Raw genomic sequence first — 20,292 nt, 5'->3', positions numbered from 1 at the left:
GGTTGTTTGTGTTTTTGTGGTTGAGTTTTAGCAGAATCATGTTGATTTTAGAGATCAGGCATTGGTTGGAGATGTCGTAGCTGAAAAATTTTTCCCAGTCTGTAGGTGGTCTTTTTACTCTTCTGGTGAAGTCTTTAGCTGAGCATAGGTGTTTGATTTTTAGGAGCTCCCAGTTATCTGGTTTCTCTTCGTCATTTTTAGTAATGTTTTGTATTCTGTTTACGCCTTCTATTAGGGCTCCTAATGTTGTATCTATTTTTTCTTCCATGATTTTTTATCGTTTTAGACTTTATATTTAGGTCTTTGATCCATTTGGAGTTAGTTTTTGTGCACGGTGTGAGGCATAGGTCCTATTTCATTTCTTTGCAGATGGGTATCCAGTTATGCCAGCACTATTTGTTAAAGAGACTATCTTTTCTCCCATTAACTGACACTGGGCCTTTGTCAAATATCAGCTGCTCATATGTGGATGGATTTATATCTGGGTTCTCAATTCTGTTCCATTGGTCTATGTGTCTGTTGTTGTACCAGTACCAGGCTGTTTTGACTACTGTGGCTGTATAATATGTTCTAAAATCAGGTAGAGTGAGGCCTCCCACTTCGTTCTTCTTTTTCAATAATGCTTTACTTTTCCAGGGCTTCTTTCCCTTCCAAATGAAGTTGGTGATTTGTTTCTCCATCACATTAAAAATGTGATTGGAATTTGGATCGGAAGCGCATTGTTTATATAGATGGCTTTTGGTAGCATAGACATTTTTACAGTGTGAACTCTTCCTATCCATGAGTAAGGTATGTTTTTCCACTTATGTAGGTCCCTTTTAGTTTCTTGCAGTAGTACCTTGTAGTTTTCTTTGTATAGGTCTTTTACATCTTTGGTAAGATTTATTCCTAAGTATTTTATTTTCTTGGGGGCTACTGTGAATGGTATTGATTTGGTGATTTTTCTCTTCGATGTTCTTTTTGTTAGTGTAGAGGAATCCAACTGATTTTTACGTGTTTATCTTGTAACCTGAAACTCTGCTGAACTCTTTTATTCGTTTCAGTAGTTTTCTTGAGGATTCCTTAGGGTTTTCTGTGTATAAGATCATGTCGCCTGCATATAGAGATAATTTTTCTTCTTCCTTGCCAATCCGGATGCTCTTTATTTCTTTGTCTAGCCTGATTGCTCTGACTAGGACCTCCAGCACAATGTTGAATGAGAGCGGTGATAAAGGGCATCCTTGTCTGGTTCCCATTCTCAGGGGAAATGCTTTCAGGCTCTCTCCATTTAGGATGATGTTGGCTGTTGGCTTTGTATAAATGCCCTTTATTATGTTGAGGAATTTTCCTTCTGTTCCTATTTTGCTGAGAGTTTTTATCTGAATGGGTGTTGGACTTTGTCAAATGTCTTTTCTGCATCAATTGATAAGATCAGGTGGTTTTTGTCTTTTGTTTTATTTATATGATGGATTACATTAATTGTTTTTCTAATATTGAACCAACCTTGCATGCCTGGTATAATTCCCACTTGGTTGTGGTGAATTATTTTTTTGATATGTTGTTGAATTCTATGGGCTAGAATTTTGTTGAGGATTTTTGCATCTATGTTCATGAGGGATATAGGTCTCTAATTTTTTTTTTTTTTTTGGTGTCTTTACCTGGTTTTGGTATCAGGGATATGCTGGCTTCATAGAATGAGTTAGGTAGTAGTCCATCCTTTTCTATGCTTTGAAATACCTTTAGTAGTAGTGGCATTAACTCTTCTCTGAAAGTTTGGTAGAACTCTGCAGTGAAGCCGTCGGGGCCAGGGCTTTTTTTTTGTTGGGAGTTTTTGACTTACCTTTTCAATCTCTTTTTTTGTTATGGGTCTATTTAGTTGTTCTACTTCCAATTGTGTTAGTTTAGGTAGGTAGTGTGTTTCTGGGAATTCATCCATTTCTTCTAGGTTTTTTAATTTGTTAGAGTACAATTTTTCATAGTAATCTGATATGAATCTTTTAATTTCAGTTGAGTCTGTTGTGATATGGCCCATCTCATTTCTTATTCGGGTTATTTGTTTCCTGTCCTGTATTTCTTTAGTCAGTCTGGCCAATAGTTTATCAATTTTGTTAATTTTTTCAAAGAACCAGCTTTTGGCTTTGTTAATTCTTTCAATTGTTTTTCTGTTCTCTAATTCATTTAATTCTGCTCTAATTTTTATTATTTGTTTTCTTCTGGTACCTGACGGATTCTTTTGTTGCCTGGTTTCTATTTGTTCAAGTTGTAGGGACGGTTCTCTGATTTTGGCTCTTTCTTCTTTATGTATGTGTGCATTTATCAATATAAATTGACCTCTGAGCACTGCTTTCGCTGTGTCCCAGAGGTTTTGATAGGAACTGTTTTCAGTCTTGTTGCATCCTATGAATTTCTTTATTCCCTCCTCAATGTCTTCTAAAACCCAGTCTTTTCTGAGCAGGGTATTGTTCAGTTTCCAAGTATTTGATTTCTTTTCCCTGGTTTTTCTGTTATTGACTTCTACTTTCATGGCCTTATGGTCTGAGGAGATGCTTTGTAATATTTCGATGTTTTGGATTCTGCAAAGGTTTGTCTTATGACCTAATATGTGATCTATTCGAGAGAATGTTCCATGTGCACTAGGAAAAAAAGTATACTTTGCAGCTCTTGGGTGGAGTGTACTGTATAAGTCTATGAGGTCAAGTTGGTTGATTGTAGCAATTAGATCTTCCGTGTCTCTATTGAACTTCTTACTGGAAGTCTTATCCTTCATCGAAAGTGGTGTGTTGAAGTCTTCTGTTGTAATTGTGGAGGTGTCTATCTCACCTTTCAATTCTGTTAAAGCTTGTTTTATGTATCTTGCAGCCCTGTCATTGGGTGCATAAATATTTAATATGGTTATATCTTCCTGGTCAATTGTCCCTTTAATCATTATGTAGTGTCCTTTTTCCTTTGTGGTGGATTTAATTTTAAAGTCTATTTTGTCAGAAATTAATATGGCCACTCCTGCTATTTATTGATTATTGTTTGCTTGATATATTTTTTTCCATCCTTTGAGTTTTAGTTTATTTGTGTCTCTAAGTCTGTCGACTCAACGGCAGTGGTTAGTGGGTTAAGTCTAAGGTGTGTCTCTTGTAGGAGGCATATAGACGGATTGTGTTTTCTTATTCAGTCTGAGACTCTCTGTTTCTTTATTGGTGCATTTAGTCCATTTACATTCAGCGTAATTATACATGAGTTTAGTGCTGTCATTTTGATGCCTTTTCTGTGTGTTGTTGACAGTTTCATTTTTTCACTTACTCTTTTGCGCTGAGAATTTTTTCTTTGTAAATTGTGTGTTTCTCATTTTCCTAGTAGTTGAATTTATTTTTGCTGAGTCGTTATGTTTATCTTGGTTTTTATTTTGAAGTATGGAATTGTTAGACCTCTTTGTGGTTACCTTAATATTTATCCCTATTTTTCTAAGTAAAAATCTAACTCGTATTGTCGTATATCACCTCGTTTTCCACTCCATATGGAAGATCTATGCCTCCTGTATTTAGTCCCTCTTTTTTGGATTATTGTAATCTTTTATATAATGACTTAAGTGATTCCCTGTTTTGAGCATTTTTTTCTTTTTTAAATTAATCTTATTTTGTTTTTGTGATTTCCCTATTTGAGTTGATATCAGGATGTTCTGTTCTGTGACCTTGAGTTGTGTTGGTATCTGATGTTATTGATTTTCTGACCAAAGAATTTCCTTTAGTAATTCTTGTAGCTTTGGTTTGGTTTTTGCAGATTCTCTAAGCTTGTATTTGACTGTAAATGTCTTAATTTCACCTTCATATTTGAGAGAAAGTTTTGCTGAATATATGATTCTTGGCTGGCAGTTTTTCTCCTTCAGTGCTCTATATGTGTCATCCCACTGCCTTCTTGCCTGCGTGGTTTCTGCCGAGTAGTCTGAACTTATTCTTATTGATTCTCCTTTGTACGTTTATCTCCTTTTTCGTTTATCCGTGGCTGCTTTTAAAATTTTCTCTTTATCTTTGGTTTTGGCTAGTTTGATGATAATATGTGTTGGTGATTTTCTTTTGGGATCTATGTTGTATGGGGTTCGATGAGCATCTTGGATAGATATCCTTTCATCTTTCATGATGTCAGGGAAGTTTTCTGCCAACAGATCTTCAACTATTCTCTCTGTATTTTCTTTAATCCCTCCCTGTTCTGGAACTCCAAACACACACAAGTTATTCTTCTTGATAGAGTCCCACATGATTCTTAGGGTTTCTTCATTTTTTTTCTAATTCTTTTATCTGATTTTTCTTCAGCTATATTGGTGTCAATTGCCTTATCCTCCAGCTCCCCCACTCTGCATTCCAGTTCCTCGATTCTGCTCCTCTGACTTCCTATTGAGTTGTCTAATTCTGTAATTTTATTGTTAATCTTTTGGATTTCTGAATGCTGTCTCTCTACGGATTCTTGCACCTTGTTAATTTTTTTCACTACGTTCTTGAATAATCTTTTTGATTTCTTCAACTGCTTTATCAGTGTGCTCCTTGGGTTTTTCTGTAGATTGCCTTATTTCATTTCTGAGGTCATCCCTGATGTCTTGAAGCATTCTGTATATTAGTTTTTTATATTCTACACCTGGCAATTCCAGGATTGTATCTTCATTTGGGAAAGATTTTGATTCTTTAGTTTGGGGATTTGTAGAAGCAATCACGGTCTCCTTTATGTGATTTGATATCGACTGCTGTCTCTGAGCCATCTATAAGATATTGCAATGATTTATTTTATATTTGCTAACTGAGTCTTATCTTCTTGTTTTGTTTCAGTATACCCAGATGGGCTACTAGATTGTGCTATCTTAATTGTTGTAGCCTTTGAATCACTTATGTCTTATTACCAGCTGGTTTGAGCTGTTACCAGATATATGAGCCTATGAGTCCATTCACTATTCTTGAATAGAATCAGCTTAGGTGTCCTGTGTGACACCTAGTGTGTGGTGTAGGCTGTCACCGAGTAGCGGTGATGGTTGTATGCACCAGATTCTAGTAGCAGCAGAGGGTCACACTCCAAGGAGGGTAGCATGCTGACAGTGTTTTCCCACGTGCTAGTGAGGTATGAGTGTCTCTATTCCTAGAGCACTTTGGTGGGTGGACTCTGCAGCTGTACCTTAGGCACTCAGTGCTTGTACCTCTAAAGATTGGTAGGCATCACTATCCTCAGACCCCTTTAGCAGGAGGCTAGGTGGTGTGGGTGGAGCTTCAGCCCTCAGTTCCCTGCTGTGGATCAGTGAGGGCTCTGTTTAATTGGTAGAGAGGTATCAGACCTCCAAAACTTGTCTTTCCACTGTTCCACTAAAGCAATTACAGTCAGATCTCTATCAGAATTGCCTTTGCGTTATAATAGCCGCCTGGTTCCCTGTAGGGATGAAAGGCAAAGACTGTGGACCTCTTATGCTTGGCTGGAGCTGGTTCTGTATTATTACTTCAGTTTAGGGAAGTCGGGGAAGGATCCCTCCCCATTGTTAATTGCTGCTTCTCTCAGGCCAGGAGAATGGGTTCAAAAAAAAAAAAAAAACCCACAGAGCTCTTCACTTCCTGGCCCAGGAAATTCCAGTGTTAATGAAGCCGCCTGGGTCAGGGAGGGGAGGGATCAGATAGATAGGAGAGAGTAGCACATGAGCAATATAGACAGAGTTACTTACCTTGTTTGGTGAAGACTGTTTTATCTGAGATTCCAGAGGGACGTGTACCCTGTGTGTGCTGGCTGGGTCAAGATCGCCCCGAGGGCCAGGCCTGTGTCCTGTGCTTGCGCCGTCTCAGGAGGCCGTGATCAGCTTCTCTGCTCCTAGCCCAAAGTCCAGCGCCAAGGTTTTCTGGCTGGGACGCTGCGCTCCAGGCTCCAAAACCAGGTGCTGTTTCCCCGTGGTTTCTCCTTCTCCTGTCAGCCGTGTCAGTGTGCAGCCTGCGTGCGCTGGCTGGGTTTCTGCCAAGGTTACTCCAGTGGGTTAGGGCTGTGTCCCACGCTTGCACCGTCTCAGGACACCGTGATCAGCTCCTCTGCGCTTAGTCCAAAGCCCAGCGCCAAGGTTTTCTGACTGGGATGCTGTGCTCCAGGCTCCAAAGCCAGTCGCTGTTTCCCCGTGGTTTCTCATTCTCCTGTCAGCCGCGTCAGCGTGCAGCCTGCTTGCGCTGGCTGAGTCTCTGCCGAGGTTACTCCAGGGGATTAGGGGTTAGGGCTGCGTCCCGTGCTTGCTCCATCTCAGTAAGCTGCAGTCAGCCCCACCACTCTGGCACCAGTGAACTGTGAGGGTTCAAGGCTGTGGTGCGGGGCACCAGTTCCAGAAGCAGTCGTTGCTTCAGCGTGCGGCGTTTTGCTCCCCTGTCACTCAGGTCAACTCCTTAGTTCTGTGCTTGATGGTCAGGGTTCATAGATTGTCATGTATGGGATCGATTCACTTGTTTTTCTGAGTCTTTGTTGCAAGAGGGATCAGCGGTAGCTTCTACTTAGTCAGCCATCTTGGCCCCACCTCCAGGCTGTTTCATTTTTTAGGAAATAATTTCTTAGCCTTGCAGCCCAAAATTACAAATCTAACCGCTCTTCAGTAGCCACTAACTCTTACTATTTGGTCACTCTGGTTATAGCCGATATTCCTCATTTTTGTTGTTGTTGATTTCAACTCACAGTGACACCATGTGTTAGAGTAGAACTGCCCCATAGGGTTTTCTGGGCTATAATCTTTACAGAAGCAGATTGCTAGTCTTCCATGGAGCCACTGGGTGGGTTCAAACCATCAACCTTAGCCCAGCTAGGCTCATCCATTTCTCCGAAGAACCTTAGAGCCATCTTTTCACTGGAGAATGGTGTTAGAAACCAAGATCTGAGTGCTGGGAGTGCCCATTGCTACTGGGACGTCACTGCTTCAGACCCTCTTAGCAGACAGAGCTAGGAAATATCTGTGTCTACTAAAAAAAAAAAAAACTGTGTAAAAAAAAAAAAATGTTTTTTTTTTTAGTATGTGTGCAGACATGTAGTTGTCTGCATGTCCATCTGCACATATTTTCAGGTAAACATGAGTTCACACTGGTGTCTCTGACTCTAATCCAGTGCCACAGGGCATATTCCAGCACCCCCCCCCCACCTCTCTGCCACTTCCCTCCAACAGGGAGAAATCTGCTCCCACCACCCCCACCTATTTACTTATCTGTGCACACAAAGCTGTATTTGAATTGTTAACCCAGATGCATGAGAAAAAAACAACCAGAATATTTATACAGTCTTCACCGGTTGGGGCCACCAGTACAGTATTTTCCCAGGACTTTGAGAAAGAACCAAAAGTCCTGGAATCTGTAGTTTGGATCCCAACCCCTTAGTCAAATCCTTCTGCTTTCTCTTCTCACCTAGCAGAGTCCCCGGCCCACCTAAAAAATGCTTTCTGGTCCTACAAATGCTTCTGTTTCTGTTCATGCCCCACCACTGTCTGTTTCTCACAGTCGTGGCATTCCTGGTGGCTTTTCACCAGAACAAGCAGCTGATTGGAGACCAGGGGCTGCTGCCCAGTAGGCTATACTTGAAGAGTGTCCAGCAGTACTTCAAGGGGAGGATCGCCTGGGATGCCCTGAGCTCTGCGCCCACCATCCTCTGGTTCTTGGACTGGTCACACATGGACACCAACCTGGACCTCCTGGCTCTGGCTGGCTTGGGCATCTCGTCTTTTGTCCTGATAGCTGGCTGCGCCAACATGGCCCTCATGGCTGCCCTCTGGGTCCTCTACATGTCCCTGGTCAACGTGGGACAGGTCTGGTAAGTGGGGAACCGAGGCTACATGCACTCCGCGTGTGGCAGGTGCCATGCATCACAGGACATGCCGTGGAGCATGGTCACACAGCTTCTTAGATTAATGCAGAGGATGCCATCCTTTCAGGTCGTGCAGGGACTGCTGGGATCCTGGGGGGTGCACATCGTGAACATGCTTGGCTGCTGACTGAAAGGCTGGAGGGCCCAGTCCACCTAGAGGCACCGTGGAAGAAAGGACTGGTGGTATACTTCTGAAATTCAGCCATTGAAAACCCTGTGGAGCATAGCTCTACTTCGACACACATGGAGTTGTCATGAGTTGGAATTGACTCAATGGCTACTGGTTTGGGTTTTGGTTTAGGGACTGCTAGGTGCAATCAACCAAAGTCCACGTAGCCTTCCTTCTTTGGGAATGAACACCCGATCCTGCTGGAGTGGCATGTCTCCACAGAGGCTGTGCCATCACCCCTGTGCTCCGGGGACCTGTAACATAGGATGGGATTGCTGAGCGGGCTCTGTGGGGAGTTACAGTGGTGCAGGCTTGATTTATGGGCTCATCCCTCCTGCTTCTACCCCTACCTACTCCTTCCTTTTTTGAGAGCCAGGACCTGGTTGCATTGGACTGGGCTGGGGCAGTTGGCTCTGAAAGTGTCGATCAGCAATGGTGGGAAAGCCAACAGAATGCACGAAGGTTCTGCCCGAAGTCTGTGGGCGCAGCGGGCGTGCCAGGCAACCTGGAACAATGCCATTCCCAGGGTGGGGCCAGGCAGGGCAGCATCCCTACACCAGGCTTCACAAAGGAGGCGCTGGCCTGTTGGCTGCCCTGAGACTCCCTCTGGCCTCAGGCTCACGTGTGGGGCTGTGTGTGGATCACTGCCCACGAGGCAGACGCGTGGTCAGACAGAGCTGGGTGATGCAGTTAAGGAATGTTGTGCCATTTGGTTGCAACGTGAGGTGTATAAACAGGAAATCAAGCTGCATGTTATCAGGAGAGAGAAGCCCAGTATTGGTTGCAGCCATTTACCCAACTGCAGGTAGCTATGTCTTCTATTAAATACCTGCATGGGTCACCAAGTGGCCAGAATGTCGTATGGTGCTGACCCGACCTCACACACCTGGGGTATATCCTATGTGGTTTTGGTGTGCAGTTCTCTGCGAATATCCCTGGGTTCCATCTGTGAACATTTCGTTGAGAATTTTTAAGTTCAGAAGAGATGTTGGTCTGTGGTTCTCCTTTCTCGTAATGTCTCTTTCTGGTTTGGTATCGGGGTGATGCTGGCTTCATAGAACATGTTAGGAAGTGTCTCCTCTGCCTCTGTTTCTGAAAGAGATTGAGGAACTTTGGTGTCAGGTTGGAACGGGATGAGGGTGTGGAGTTGTCTGTTCTTCCATCTGATCAGGGTTGCCGTGCACATTTTGCCACCTCCGCACCCCCTTGTTCGGCGTGCACACAGTGTCCTGCCAGCACAGCAAAGCACCCGGGAGCCATGGCCTGGGGTGTGGTCAAAAATGGGGGTTATTTATTTTGAGGGGGCTGCCACTCCAGACATTCAAGTTCATGGGGAGCCCCCGGCCAGTAGGCTCCTGGTGCTGCATTTGGGGTTCTCTGGTGTCTCCCCCAGAGTTCGCCGTGTGTCCAGGAGTGGCTGGTCCCAGACTGGCCTCTTGGGTGCCCGCTAGTCTGAGGTGGCCGCTGCTCCCTAAATGCAGCCAACAGCAGAGGTTCCTGCAGCCTCAGTCCTCTCAGCCTATGAGTCCGAACATAGCATGCAGGAAGGGTGACATTCAAGAGAGGTGGAACCAAAGCTTAATATCATGGTTGCATAAAATTCAACAAGATTTTAAAGTAGAGCCTCATGGTTGAAAACCCCAAATGTAACACCTGCTCCTCAGCTTCCTCAGTCAACACTGACCTTTCCAAATGCTAGGTTCATGGCCCTTTCATCTGCACTTTACTTTGGAGTAACCCTAAGAGGCTCCTTTGTTGCTATCAGGGATGACTATATAACCGTCCTTTTCTCTCCTTTACCTTCCTGGCCCCCCAAAAGAAGAAGAGATTATTTCTACTCTCCTTTACCTTCCCGGCCCCCCAAAAGGAGATTATCTTTAGACACTTGACCCGAATGTCAGGGAGTCTCGGGGGTCGTCCTTCCCGTGAGGAAGTGCTGTGGCCACTTCTTTCCTTCCTCCTTGGCTAGGAGGACAGTGTCAATGTCAAAGACCCACGAGCCTTTGCTGCCATCTGCACAGGTGCCGAGGGACCAGGACCACATGGGCCAGTGCTGCTGTCCACACAGACGATGAGGGACCAGGATTAGTTTGAGTGGCGTTGTATGCAGGGCTTGGGTTTGAGCATCGATGATGAAAAGCTTATTCTGGCTCAGGGACTTCAATGTAACAGTGTCCTGCAAAGGCCTGTAGTACTGGTCCCACCATCCTTCCCTACGCTGGTCTCTACCCCAGGCCAGCAAGTGGGCACAGGGCCTTCCTCCTTACGGTGGCTAGGCAGCAGTCACTGTTTGTGTTGTTGTTAGGTGCCGTCAAGTCAGCTCCAAGTCATGGTGACCCACGCACAACAGGACGAGACATTGCCTGGTCCTGTGCCATCTTCATGATTGCTGGTATGCTCAAGTCCGTTGTTGCGATCACTGTGTATTTCAAGTGCCTTCCAACCTAGGGGCCTCATCTTCCAGCACTATACCAGACAGTATTCTGTTGTGATCCATACAGATTTCGTTGGCTGATTTTAGTAAGTAGATTGCCAGGTGTTTCTTCCTAGTCTCTGTTCATCTGGAAGCTCTGCTGAAACCTGTCCACCGTAGGTATTTGAAATACCAGTGGCACAGCTTTAAGCATCACAGCAACACAGAAGCCACCTCATTGTGATACACTGACAGACTGGTGCTTTGTCTTGCTAGCGCCATGAAAAATTATAAGGTGTAGATGTATTTGATCTGTAAAAGTAGATCATGTTTTGGTTGGACAAGATTCAAGGAAGAAGCAGAGTGTTGTTTTTATGACACATTCTAAGTTAGAGGGTGGCGTGAGGAGCCCTCCTGGTCCTGGGCTTTGGCCTTTATCCCTTCCCAGATTTTCTTTCCTGGAGTTAAGAACAAGTCCCAGACATTGTGTATCTTACCCGTGAGTGGCTTTTATCTCTAATGGGTTAGGGATGACTAAAAGAATAACAGACAAGCAAAAACCCTCTGGGCTGAGTGGCATCCGGGGTCTTAAACAGTAGCAAGTGGCCATCTAAGATGCATCAATTGGTCTCAACCCACCTGGAGCAAAGGAGAATGAAGAATACCAGAGACACAAGGTAATTATGAGCCCAAGAGACAGAAAGGGCCACATGAACCAGAGACTACATCATCCTGAGACCAGAACTAGATGGCATCCAGCTACAACCAATGACTGCCTTGACAGTGAACACAACAGAGAACACCTGAGGGAGCAGAAGAGCAGTGAGATGCAGACCTCAAATTCTTATAAAAAGATCAGACTTAATGGTCTGAATGAGACTAGCATGACCCCGGAGGTCATGGTCCCCAGACCTTCTGTTAGCCCGAGACAGGAACCATTCCCAAAGCCAACTCTTCACACAGGGTTTGGACTGCCCTATGGGATAGAAAATGATACTGGTGAATAATGAGCTTCTTGGATCAAGTAGACACATGAGACTATGTGGGCCACTCCTGTCTGGAGAGGAGATGAGAGGGCAGAGGGGGTCAGAAGCTGGTTGAACGGACACAAAAATAGAGAGTGGAGGGAAGGAGTGTGCTGTCTCAGAGGGAGAGCAACTAGGGGTATATAGCAAGGTGTGTGTAAATTTTTGTATGAGAGACTAACTTGATTTATAGACTTTCACTTAAAGCACAATAAAAATTAAAAAAAAAAAAAACCCTCCAGGCCTCAGCACCCCTGACTCCGTAAAGGAACATAATTTCTTAAAATCATTTCCTCAGGCCCTACTCATCTCTCCCCATTGCCTCAAATGTCTCTCCTACTGTTGCCCACAGTGTCTCTGTTTTCAGTTTTAATTTTGGAAAATCACAAACATATTCACAAGCAGGAGCGATGACGTACCCGGTGATCGACTGTTGGCTCCCACATTCGCCAGAGGACCCCTCACTCAGGGCGGCTCCTGTTTCTCCTGCTCCCACAGCCCTGCCTCCCACCAGTGATGTTCTGTCATTTCAGTCACACACGTTCCACTAGGCAGCCGTATTTTCTTCTCAACATCTTTGTTGAGATAATTCACATACCATAACATTGACCGTTTAAAGTCAATAACTCAGTGGTTTTTTAACATGGTCACAATGTTGTGTACCCATCACCTCTATTTCCAGAACGTTCTCATCACCCCAAATAAAATCCTGGGCCCAGCAGCAGTTACTGCCCTTTCCCTCCTGCCCTTGCCCCTATCAACCACTAATCTTCCTCTCTATGGATTTGCCTGTTCTGGACGTTTTCTTATAAGTGGGATCGTACACTCTATGGCCTTTTGTGACTGGCGTCTTGTTTCCAGGTTCACCTGTGGTGTAGCGCATCAGTGCTTTCATTCCTTTTCATTGCTGAGTAACAGGCAACAATGTCCAATAAAGATGGCTGTAGGAGGTAAAGATTGCTCTAGTAGTTTCTCTTCTCCCATCCAAATCGCAGATTGGAAAGATCTCGCAGGTGGAGGCAAGAGGGAGACTGTGTCCCAGTCATGTGCAGCCTCTGCCCCCATTTAGCTCTGACACCGTAGGAATGTCTGTTTCTGTGATTGGGTCCTTCGCACATCAGGTGTTCCTGTGTGGAGTGAAGGAGGTGCCATGTGAGCCCATGTGACTCTGAGGGCCTCACTGTGCTGAGGAGATCCAGAGTAAAGACAGACTTTTCTCAGACCATTAGCGGTGGAGACAAACCCACCAAACCCTCCTACTTTAGGTCCCTTCTGTAATAACCTGAGCTAATGGTAGTGGGGTACCCTTCCAGCCTTTCAAATTCCAGGGAATAGCATTTTTCTGCGGTGTTTGATTGAAGCTATGCTGCAGGAAAACCAAGTATTAACGTTAAAAAAAAAAAACAAAAAACCTGTTGTGTTGAGTCAGTTTGGCTCATGGCAACTCCATGTGTTACTGATTAGAACTGCCCCCTCGGGGTTTTTTTTTGCTGTAATATGGAAGCAGTTCACCAGGCCTTTCTTCTGCAGTGTCCCTGTAGGGTTCAAGCCTCCAACCTTTTGGTTAGTAGTCGAGCACAAACCATTTGCACCACCCAGGAACCTAGTGTTATTTATATTCACTCAAAATATGTTTTGATTGGCCTGTTATGGGGTGGGGGACATGAGAAGGTGAATTTGCTGCAGCTCCTTTATGCAGGGGCGATCTAGCAGACATCCTGGCTACTTACTATCTACCTTAGTCCTCCAAGTCAGGTCCCCTCTCTGACGTCACCTCCCACTAGTGTTCAGGATGGCAGTCAGCTCTGCCCTGGGCAGGCACTGTCCCGGGTTCACTGGGGCAGGCTTTACAGGGTGGGTGAGTACGGCACTCTAATGTGTCAGAGTTGCTGGACAAATCAAACCAAAATTTTAATAGGTTTCCTCCTCTTGTGTTTCAGGTATGCTTTTGGTAAGTGAACATCATCTAGAAAAGAGCTCCATGAGAGTTCAACGCTGTGTGCTGGGGTATGCATCTTTATATACACATGTGCTCTCCCCCCACACGCTGAGGTATGCGTCTACATATATACGTGTGTGTGTATATATATATATATATATACACACACACGTCCCCCCCACACTGGGGTATGCATCTTTATATATATATACATGTCCCCCTTCTGCTGGGGTATGCATCTTTATATATATATGTGTCTTCCCTCCACTGGGGTATGCCTCTTTATATATATACTCGTGTCTGCCCTCCACTGGGGTATGCCTCTTTATATATATACTCGTGTCTGCCCTCCACTGGGGTATGCATCTTTATATATATACATATATATATGTATATATATACACACACACACGTGTCCCCCTTCTGCTGGGGTATGTGTCTTTATATATATATGTGTGTCTTCACTGGGGTATGCATCTTTATGTATATATACATGTCCCCCCTCTGCTGGGGTGTGCATCTTTATATATATACACACGTGTTCCCCCCTCTGTTGGGGTATACATCCTTGTATATATATATATATACATGTCCCCCCTCTGCTGGGGTATGCGTCTTTATATGTGTCTTCCCTCCACTGGGGTATGCATCTTTATGTGTATATATATATACATATATACACACACACACATATCCACCTTCTGCTGGGGTGTGCATCTTTATATATACATATATATATACACACATCCCCCCTCTGCTGGGGTGTGCATCTATATATCTATCTATATATATACACACAAGTGTTTCCCCCTCCACTGAGGTATGCATCTTTGTATATATATATATACATCCCCCCTCTGGTGGGGTGTGCCTCTGTGTGTGTGTGTATATATATGTCCCCCTCCGCCGTCGAGGTATGCATATTTTTTTATATATGTGCCCCCCGCCCCCAGCTTTTCCCAGCTTGCTATTGTTTGAGCTCTTACAATCAGCTATTCAGGAATGCACCACGTTGTTCTGATGTGATGTTTGTCATTATCCCTTGGGACTCTAACCCCAGCCAGCATCCTTGCCCGTGATCAGCTAACACACCTGTGAACTGTGAGCTTTCAGATCCACCTCATGCTTACAAAGTCCATCTCCATCTTGCTGGGAAAGAGGAGTTCTCTCAGGCATGGTGGTGACTGTCAAGTCGTATTGTAATGAGCACCTCTATAAGCGATGTTATTCACCCACCCAACCCTCTCAGGCCTGTTGATGAACATCCAGTCATATTGTAATGAGCACTTCCACAGGCAATGTTATTCATGCACTGCGCCCCCTCAGGCATGGTGATAGTCATGCAGGGGGAAAGGATCCTCCGGTCTCTCCCACCTCTCTCCCACCTCGCTAGACACCATACCAAGTCCCCCATGGGCACTTGAGCCACGTGTAAATCTCTACATAGAGGAGGAATTTTCGGCAACAGGTTTGTTTTTTTTGTCTTTGGTAACCCTGGTAGGGCCACTCTGATAGGGTACTCATTTGGGCTCTGTACGTTGAAGGGAAGACACCCTGGTGGCAGAAACTGTTAAGCGCTGGCTGCTAACCGAAAGATTGGTGGTTTGAACCCACCCAGCAGCTCCACAGGAGAAAGACCTGAAAATCTGCTCCCGTAAAGATTACAGCCTAGAAAACCATACAGTGCAGTTCTAGTCTGTCACATGGGGTCCCTGGGTTGGAATCAACTCGATGGCAATGGCATTTTTTTTTTTCTTACTTTTATGGTAGAGGTGTTTCAGGCCTTTCCCCTGGCTCATGCTCTGGGAAATGTCCAAACCCAACATAAACATGCAGAGCAGGACTTTTGATCAGATACCAAGCTGGCTGTGGGACCGTGGCTGCTGGCTTTTCCAGCTAGAGGGTCAGAGGAGGCAGCCCCCGGAAAGACAGGACAGAGGACGGGGTCAGTGTGAGGGGAGCATCACTCTCCAGTCTGCATAAAAGCCAGGGAGGCCATGGAGGGCACAGTGCAGGTGGGAGTTCACCCATCTTGAGGTCCTTGGGAAGAAGGACCCCTGTCTCGATTTCCTAGTGCTGCTCTAACAAACACCACAGGTGGGGGGCTTAAACAAACAAGTGTATTTTCTCACAGTTAGGAGGGTAGAAGTCCAAATTCAGGAGGCGCCGGCTTTAGGAGAAGGCCTTCTCTTCTCTGTCGGCTCTGGGGAAAGGTTCTTGTCTCTATCAGCTTCTGTTCCTCAGCTCTGGGGGAAGGTCCTTGTCTCTTTCAGCTTCTGTTCCTCGGGGATCTCATGTGGTGTCTATGTCTTCCCCTATCTGCACTTGCTGGCTTCTGTGCCTGATCTGTTCTTTTATATCTCAAGCGATTGGTTTAAGACACACCCTATACTGATGTGACCTCATTAACATAACAGAGAGCCTATTCACAAATGGGATCACATCCACAGTTATAAAGGGTTAGGATTTAAAACACATATTTTGGAGGGACACAGTTCAATCCATAAAACACAAACCAAACCCACTGCTGTCAAGTCGATTCCAACTCGTAGGTACCCTATAGGACAGAATAGAACTGCTCCATAGAGTTTCCAAGGAGTGGTTTGTGGATTTGAACTGCCAACCTTTTGGTTAACAGCCGTAATTCGCCATAGCTCTTAACCACTGCGCTACCGGGGCTCCTGTTCAATCCATTACACCCCCAAATTCTCTCAGACATCAGGGAGGGAATGGAAGAGGCAGGCTTTTATTATAAAGGCCTCAGTGCTCTGCGTGGCCCAGGCGATCTGAGATCTGGGCTCCCCGGCGGGAAGGAGCCGCACCCAGTCATATTCCCAGCACCTGTCTCCCACTTTTGGACTGTGTATCTCACTCTGTCTTAGGTTACAGGTGGGAAGGTGGTGGGAGGGCGAGTCGTATATCTGCTGGAGCATTGTGCCATCTCCAGTATTTGTGCCTGTGGAAGAAAGCCCTGGTGATCTGCCTCCCAAAGGTTAAAGCCTTGAAAACCCTATGGAGCAGTTATACTCTGCACACATGGGGTCACCAGGAGTCGGAATCAACGGCAACTGATAACAGGAACAAAATCCCCACAGACCCTGGGTGGCACGGATGGTTAAGCGCTTGTCTTAGGCTGGGTTCTCTAGAGAAGCAAAACCAGTAATGCGTATAAATATATAGAGAGAGATTTATGTTAAGGAAACAGCTCACACGATTGTAGGGGTTGGAACGTCCCAAGTCGTTGGATCAGGATAGAGTCCTTTCCCAATTCGTGGAGCCGCAGAAGCTGCTGAACCCAAGATGAGCAGGTTGGAGAGCAGGGATCCCACTCACTGGTTGTGATGGTTGAGGAATCTGCAAGGTCAGCAGGCAAGACCACAAGGTTTCTCCCGAGTCACTTAGCTGCAGGGGCTGAAGAACCCAAGATCGGCAGGTCGGGGAGCAGGACTCTTGCCCACAGGCTATGAAGATTGGCGAATCCCAAGATGGACAGGTAGGCTGCTAGCTCAAGTCCCAAGAACCAAAGGCCAGATAAGAGACAGCTGCTGGATCCCAAATAAGCTAACAACGTTTGCAAGGCAAGCAGGAAAGAAGTAGGCAGTGGAAGGTAGAGAGATGAAGGCTAAGGGGGCGGTCAGCTGCCATAGGCCCCACCCCTGCTGGTACCACTTAGCAGATTCCATCATGGGGGTGATCACATATCACATTTCAACAGGAAGGTGATGGCGACATTATACAACTGCCAAAACACTGAGAATCATGGCCCAGCCAAGCTGACACACAGTCCAACCATCACAGCACTCGAGTGCTAACCTGAAGGTTGGCAGCTGAAACCAATCAAGCAGTCGTGAGGCTGCCGTGAATTGGAATTGATGGAACCGTTTTGGTAAAGTCCCCAGATAGCTCCTGTGGTTTGAGTAAAAGGTATTGTAGTTAGTTGCTGTAGAGTCAGTTCTGACTCATGGCTACCGCATGTGTGTCAAAATTCTCCTCAAAGAAACCTGTATTCTCGAACATTAAGATAAACAAAGACTCTCTTCTACGAAATTTCACTTATTTATCTGAAATTGCAGCAGTGTTACTTTCCCCACGTGTCACTGCAGTCAAACCTTTGCACCCTAACCCCTTTACGTTGTAGTTGGGTGCTGTTGAGTCAGTTCTGACTCATGGAGCCCCCATGTGACACAGCAGAGCTGCGCCATAAGGTTCCCTAGGCTGTAATCTTCACAGAAGCAGATCACCAGGTCTTTTTTCCTGCGGAGCCACTGGGTAAGTTTGAACCACTAACCTTTTGTTTAGCAGCCAAGCGCTTAGCAAGGTTGTTTCACCAGATGTCCTTGTGGAGAGGCACAGGGGTTTCAGAATTGTGTTGACAGAGCTGAGTTGGGGTACAGGAGCTCAGAACACTGGTTCAGAACCAACTACAGGGCCTGTGAAAGAGCATTCACTGTGGTGACCAGAGGCCTGACTGAACACTTAAGTTTCTATGAACCTTCTATGCCTCAGAAGGTCTCTTCTCAGCTGAGGTGGCCTCAGGAATCGGTGAGGGCCTGTGCCCCAGGGCCCCCTCCTCCCCACTTGCAGATAATGTGATTGCTGAGTCAGGTGAATACAAATGGGGGCTGGATTTTCCCAGAGCCCAGGAAAACCACAGCCTTTGTTGTGACACAGCTTCCGCATCCCCAGCTCCTCTGAAGCTGAATGCATTAAAGATTGAGAGCTTTGAAGGCCACTCCATGTGGCCATGTGAACTTCAAAGCTCGAGGTTGGAAAGCGACAGACTCAGTAGCTCTGTGGGCGCTGACCACTTCCTGCCCCCAGTGGAGTGTGCTTCTGATACTTGGCGGCCAGGCAGGAATCCTGTTGCCCTTCATGCTGTCCATGTGCCGCATCTGGAAGGGACTCAGGAGCCTGGCAAGCTGGGCAGCTTGATGCCGGGTAGCTCAGCATGGCCTCCTGTGCGGCCCCCGTCCCCTCATGCTGCCCAGTGCACGAGTGTGCTCACCTGGGGCTTAGCGCCTGCACCTGGTTCTAGAAGGGAGAGGCACTCCAGGAAGGGGCTCCTGGTCAGCCCAGTACAGGGTTAGGACACTTCAAGGGTCATATAATGATACCTGGTATGTTACCTTTTCCCTCCTTATATGCTTCTACAGAATTTGCACTCAAAGGCAAGCCCTGCTGCCAGGACGGGTTGCGCAGGTCCACAGCAGCCACGGCTGTGCTGGGTGAGGGCAGGCTCAGGTGATGGGAGGCCATGCCCCATAGGACTTGGAGCAGCCTGTGGGGCACCGTGGGAGCTGGGGTTCACACCGAGAACCCTGGTGTGTGTACTGTCCCCGGCCCCCTGTTGTTGGGGCCCCTCTGCAGGCTCATCGTGCTAGGCGAGGAGGACGATGGGGTCTGCTGGGGTGTCGGCCGCTTCCTCTTGAGGCTCCTGGGGCCTTTGGAGTGTTTTCGGGCTGGAACGCACTGTTGTTTCTGTGAATTTTCTCTAGCTTAATGGACTCGGACATGTTCAGACGGCTTTAGTCTCCTAGGGCGGCCCTAACAAAGAACAACAGTGAGGGCAGCTTTAAAAAACAGAAATTTATTGCCTCTCGGTTCTGGAGGCTGGGAGTGCAAAATCGTGTGGGCAGGGCTGAGCTCCCTCCGAAGGCTGTAGGGGAGGATTCCTCCTTGTCTCCTCCAGCTCTGCGTAGCCCTGGAGAACCTTGGCTCATAGATACATGTTCATGTGGCATCTTCTTCCCCCTGAATGTGACTCTGTCTCCGCTGTTGTAAAACACCACTCAGAAGAGGTGAGGATGAAGACCACTCTATTCCCACATGACCTCATGTGACTTAACAGATCATAAAAGGAAAACTGTACCTCTAGACAAGGTCGTGCCCACAGGTGCAGGGTCAGGACTTCAGTGCGTCTTTTGAGGGGATACAGTTCACCCCACATCAGATGCTGACCTCACAGTGGTACTACAGATGAACGAGGGCTGTCCTTCCAGCCCGGCGTCTCTGCCCGCTCCCGGCACCGACTGTTCTTGCAATTGTCTCTTTATTGAGGCCTTACAACTCTCACAGCTCACTGGTACGATATGCTTCCTTAGCAAGTCTGATGTAAGACTTGGAGTTTTCTTTCAAGGATGGTGTCTCTATGTTCTCCTGGTCATCTGTGCTTTTCAGAGGTTTTGCCCTCAAGATTCGGGATGGGGATGCTGGGAGCCAGAAGTGAGAACGCTTCTGGAGAAGCAGCTGTTCAAGCTTGATGTTGGCGTCAGGAGAGTCGTGAAAAGCTTCCGGGGTCTGCAGCACTCTCTGTTTAAACAGAGCTCACAGATTGAATTGTACACAGGCCTCCAATGCAGAAAGCAGGAAAACAGGGGTCTCTTTGGTTGGAAGGGGCCACAAGGTACCTGTCCCTAGTTGCACACAGCTTGCAGCTGCAACTGGAGGAGCTGGTGTGGGGTCCTTCCTCATGTGGTGGAACTGCTGTCCATGAAGTACTGATGTATTCTTACATGGGAAAGGAGCCCTGGCCATGCAGTGGTTAAGCACTGCTAACCCAAAGGTTGGTGGTTCAGACCCACCCAGCAGCTGTGCAAAAGGAAAGACATGACGACCTGCTCCCCTAAAGATTATAGGCTGCGAAACCCTATGGGGCAGTTCTACTCTGTCACCTGGTGGTATGAGTCCGAATTGACAGCACCCAATAACAACACGTGAAAGGTGAGTTTTGGTCCCCAGGGTGGTGGCATTAGCCAACATGGCTCCCTGCGACTCCAGCCTGATCAGAGCAGCCAGGAAGTAAAGGGGGCATAGGTCCCACCTCAAATACCCTGCGCCCGTGTGGTGGGAGGGGTCCTGGTTAGGAGGTGCGGAGGACTCTCAGAGTTTAACCAGCACATACAGGCGGTGCTGGCACCTCTCAGAGTGGGCC

The 20,292-nt window shown here is 46.5% G+C and overlaps 1 protein-coding gene across 6 annotated transcripts in view; it reads left to right on the top strand.

The window, feature by feature from the left end:
* Nucleotides 1–20,292, top strand: part of LMF1 (lipase maturation factor 1) — a 104,776-nt gene that overhangs the window by 12,137 nt on the left and 72,347 nt on the right. For 3 of the 6 annotated variants that reach the window (XM_049902827.1, XM_049902825.1, XM_049902826.1), the window contains 2 exons: nt 7,452–7,761; nt 13,363–13,373. The exons of 2 other annotated variants lie outside the window; for them this stretch is intronic. In XM_049902827.1, the coding sequence (XP_049758784.1) occupies nt 7,452–7,761; nt 13,363–13,373 (321 nt within the window). Of the gene's footprint in view, nt 1–7,451; nt 7,762–13,362; nt 13,430–20,292 lie in introns of those variants that run through there. One more of the 6 variants, XM_049902829.1, reaches the window with a different exon arrangement.

This window comes from Elephas maximus, chromosome 12 (assembly GCF_024166365.1).
Source record: "Elephas maximus indicus isolate mEleMax1 chromosome 12, mEleMax1 primary haplotype, whole genome shotgun sequence".
Classification (NCBI taxonomy): domain Eukaryota; kingdom Metazoa; phylum Chordata; class Mammalia; order Proboscidea; family Elephantidae; genus Elephas; species Elephas maximus.
This window is presented reverse-complemented; position numbering and strand designations above follow the sequence as displayed.